The sequence below is a fragment of the Thunnus albacares genome, chromosome 8 (assembly GCF_914725855.1).
Source record: "Thunnus albacares chromosome 8, fThuAlb1.1, whole genome shotgun sequence".
Lineage (NCBI taxonomy): Eukaryota > Metazoa > Chordata > Actinopteri > Scombriformes > Scombridae > Thunnus > Thunnus albacares.
Window position 1 is genome coordinate 4,266,037 of NC_058113.1, and position 3,846 is coordinate 4,269,882.

General features: G+C 47.5%; 1 protein-coding gene across 1 annotated transcript; it reads left to right on the forward strand.

Annotated features, from left to right (window-relative positions):
* fzd1 (frizzled class receptor 1) lies at positions 1-3,157 on the forward strand. The gene has a single exon (XM_044359792.1). The coding sequence runs from the start codon at positions 422-424 to the stop codon at positions 2,081-2,083; it is 1,662 nt and encodes a 553-aa protein (XP_044215727.1). The 5' UTR covers positions 1-421; the 3' UTR covers positions 2,084-3,157.
* Positions 3,158-3,846: the final 689 nt, after the last annotated feature.

Below are 3,846 nucleotides of genomic sequence, written 5' to 3' on the forward strand. Positions count from 1 at the left end.
TGTCAGAGACTTGTATTCAGAAAGTTTGGAGCGGAAGTCACAGTGATGCTGCTGTGCTTGACGTCACTGGGAGAGAGAGAGGGAGCAGAACAGGTTGGAGCAGCAGACTGACGCTGTGTCGCGCAGACTGAAGGCTGGAGCCGTCCGTCTCTTTCCTGGAGGAATACGCTTTATTATTGTGGATTTCAGACGGAGAATTCTAGTTTGTGATTAAAAACTGGGGATTTTTTCCCCCCTCCACATTCTCACATCACCTCGGCGCGGTGAGAAGCCGGGGAAAGGAGCGGTGACACTCCGCTGGAAGAAGCTGCTTTTACCTCGCAAAGAGACGCCAACAAAGGGAAGTAGCCTGCTGCCCGGTGAGGTAACGTAAGTTAGTGAAGCAACACATAGAAAGTACGGCAGCGGTCACTTCTTCACTATGGTTTACAACAGACTCGTTCGTACGGTTTTGACTTCATCGTTTTTCATTCTGCTCCTAAACGTGGGGATTTTTCGAGTAAATGGGCAGTACGGCGGCGGTGACCGGGGAATGTCTATACCGGAGCACGGCTTCTGCCAGCCGATTTCCATCCCGCTGTGCACGGACATCGCGTACAACGAGACTATCATGCCCAACCTGCTGGGTCACACCAACCAGGAGGACGCTGGGCTGGAGGTCCACCAGTTCTACCCGCTGGTGAAAGTGCAGTGCTCTCCGGATTTAAAGTTCTTCCTCTGCTCCATGTATGCGCCGGTGTGTACGGTGCTGGAGCAGGCGCTGCCGCCGTGCCGCTCTCTGTGCGAGCGCGCGCGGCAGGGCTGCGAGGCGCTCATGAACAAGTTCGGCTTCCAGTGGCCCGACACCCTCGCGTGCGAGTCCTTCCCGGTGCACGGCGCGGGAGAGCTGTGCGTCGGGCAGAACATGTCGGACCGCACCGAGCCGGACGCGCCCGGCCCCTACCCTACCGAGCGCATCTATCCTGACCCCGTGAACGGTCAGTTCAGGTGCCCGACCTCGCTCAGGGTACCCCCCTACCTGAACTACCGCTTCCTCGGGCAGGAGAACTGCGGTGCACCGTGTGAGCCGAAAAGATCTCACGGGATGATGTACTTCAGCGAGGAGGAGCTCAAATTCGCGAGGATATGGATCGGCATCTGGTCGGTGCTGTGCTGCGCTTCCACTCTGTTCACAGTGTTGACCTACCTGGTGGACATGAAGCGCTTCAGCTACCCAGAACGCCCCATTGTCTTCCTGTCCGGCTGCTACACTATGGTGTCCATCGCCTACATTGCAGGGTTCTTACTGGAGGACAAGGTGGTTTGCAATGACAGGTTTGACAATGATATAAGGACTGTGGTGCAGGGCACTAAAAAGGAGGGCTGCACCATCCTCTTCATGATGCTGTACTTCTTCAGCATGGCCAGCTCAATCTGGTGGGTGATCCTGGCTCTCACCTGGTTCCTGGCAGCAGGGATGAAATGGGGCCACGAGGCCATTGAGGCTAACTCTCAGTACTTCCACCTGGCAGCCTGGGCCGTGCCCGCCATCAAAACCATTACCATCCTGGCTGTGGGGCAGGTGGACGGGGACGTGTTGAGCGGGGTTTGCTTCGTGGGTATCAACAGCGTGGACGCCCTGCGAGGCTTCGTGCTGGCTCCGCTGTTTGTCTACCTGTTCATCGGCACCTCCTTCCTCTTGGCAGGATTCGTGTCCCTGTTTCGCATCCGCACCATCATGAAGCACGACGGCACCAAGACGGAGAAGCTGGAGAAGCTGATGGTGCGGATAGGGATCTTCAGCGTTCTGTACACCGTGCCGGCTACCATCGTCATCGCCTGCTACTTCTACGAGCAGGCCTTCAGAGAGCAGTGGGAGAGGACGTGGATCAGCCAGACGTGTAAGACGTACGCCGTGCCGTGCCCTATCCAGAACCACCCCAACATGAGCCCCGACTTCACTGTCTTCATGATAAAGTATCTCATGACGCTCATTGTGGGCATCACCTCCGGCTTCTGGATCTGGTCTGGGAAGACCCTCAACTCCTGGAGGAGGTTTTCCACGAGACTGGCCAACAGTAAACAGGGTGAGACCACAGTGTGATGTGGTTTCACACAGATTCACACAGACTGCTTAGTGACAAACTGAATGGTAATCCTTTTTATTATTTTCTTTTTGATTTTTCTTGGACTTACAGGAGACACTCGGTATGTTTTTTAATGTACATATTCATTTGTGAGATTTTTGTAAGTATATATTTGTATTTAAAGATTTTAAAAGTTCTTTCTTTAAAAAAAAACAAACAAACACTTTTTTTCATACTTTGGACATAATGGAATTGTACTTAATCATCACAAAGAGCCAGCTGACCATCAAGGATCCTGAGGTCTCATGACCTGACTTACTGTGGTCACCACTGGGAGTATTTCACATTCAGTGTTTGTGTCTTTGATCAGTGAACAGCCTGTGAGCGGTGGGTCTATTCTAAGCAGAGTCCCGTGAAACCCAAGTGCTTCCTCGTGGCTCCCTCTTATCCTGATTAACCAGCTGTAGTTTTGTGTCTGTTGTACAGTGGAGCAGCAGTTGCCTGTGTCTGAAGGGAAATGTCAGCAGTCTGGGACAAAAAAACGGTGCACAGGTTGTGAATGTGAGTCATTGTGACAGATGGTTGTGGCCTGTACCTCAGGGCCCAACAGTTAAAACATTCCTTTCCAAGTAAAGCACACAGTATCATGTCAATTTGAAGGACCATACCAGGATTTTTTTTTTTTTTGCATGTTTTAGTTCTGAAAATCAGGCGTATTGTGCAGTATTACATACTCTCAGGCACATTTTTCAGGAAACTGGCTTTTTTTTTTCTCTCGCTACAATATGAAAATCAACCCACAGACACTTGAAACTTCCTTAAGTTAATACTCTTGCACAGTGTTCGTCATGGCGATGCTTAATATTGTATAGGTTCTGTTCTGATTGATTTGTAAAGGCTTCCCTGCGACCAAGTGAAAGCAGAGAAGTTGTTCACAGATGTATAAGCTGACAAATATCAAGTGTGTGCAGGTTGATTTTTCTACTGTGGTGAAATGAATTGAAAGCAGAGGCTGCCTGACAGGAAGAATAACAGGGTATGATGTTAAAAATGATCAGCTGTTAAGTACATGTAATATGTAATAAAAAAGGGCTAAGACATGCAAAAAAACACCAGTCAGGCCATTTATAACAGTGATGTGTTTTTAATTCAGAGCAGAATTATGGTCTGTATTTGTAGGAACATAAAATATATAAAAAAAAAAAAATCAGCCCATCATGGCAGTTGGAGTGAGAATGTTAAAGCACAAAGCTGGAAAACATAAATCTAGCAGACAACCTCTGTGTGTTCAAACACATTTCCTAATACAGTCTTTTTTTTATGTACACAGTGCTGTGTGAAATAACTGGACATCCTTTGAGCCTTGTTTTGCCACAAACTCATCTTAAGATTTTTTTTTTCTATCACACCACATTAATAAGCAAATTTGATGCATTTTATGTGTTTTTAATTTACCAAAATGAACAAACTGTGTGCAGAGTAGGTGCATGCTTTTTATCATGAGAGTAGAACTGAAATGCCAAACATGGTTCCAGCCTCTTAAATGTTGATGACAAATGAGGTTTTGCTTCTTTCTGTCTTCTAAACTGAAAATCTGTTTTTATAGAGGAGAAAAAAAAGATTATTCAGCTAACTGAGAAAATAATTGCAGATTAATTAACGGTGACAATAATCATTAGTCGCAACCCTGCCTGGAGATTAAATATGTCAGTGAGAAATATTTGATCAAACGTTAACATTTAATGCAGTCCCGAGCTTTTGAACACTGACTACATCCAGA

Coding starts and splice junctions, on each gene's coding strand:
- fzd1 (XM_044359792.1), top strand. CDS start 422: ATGGTTTACAACAGACTCGTTCGTACGGTTTTGACTTCATCGTTTTTC.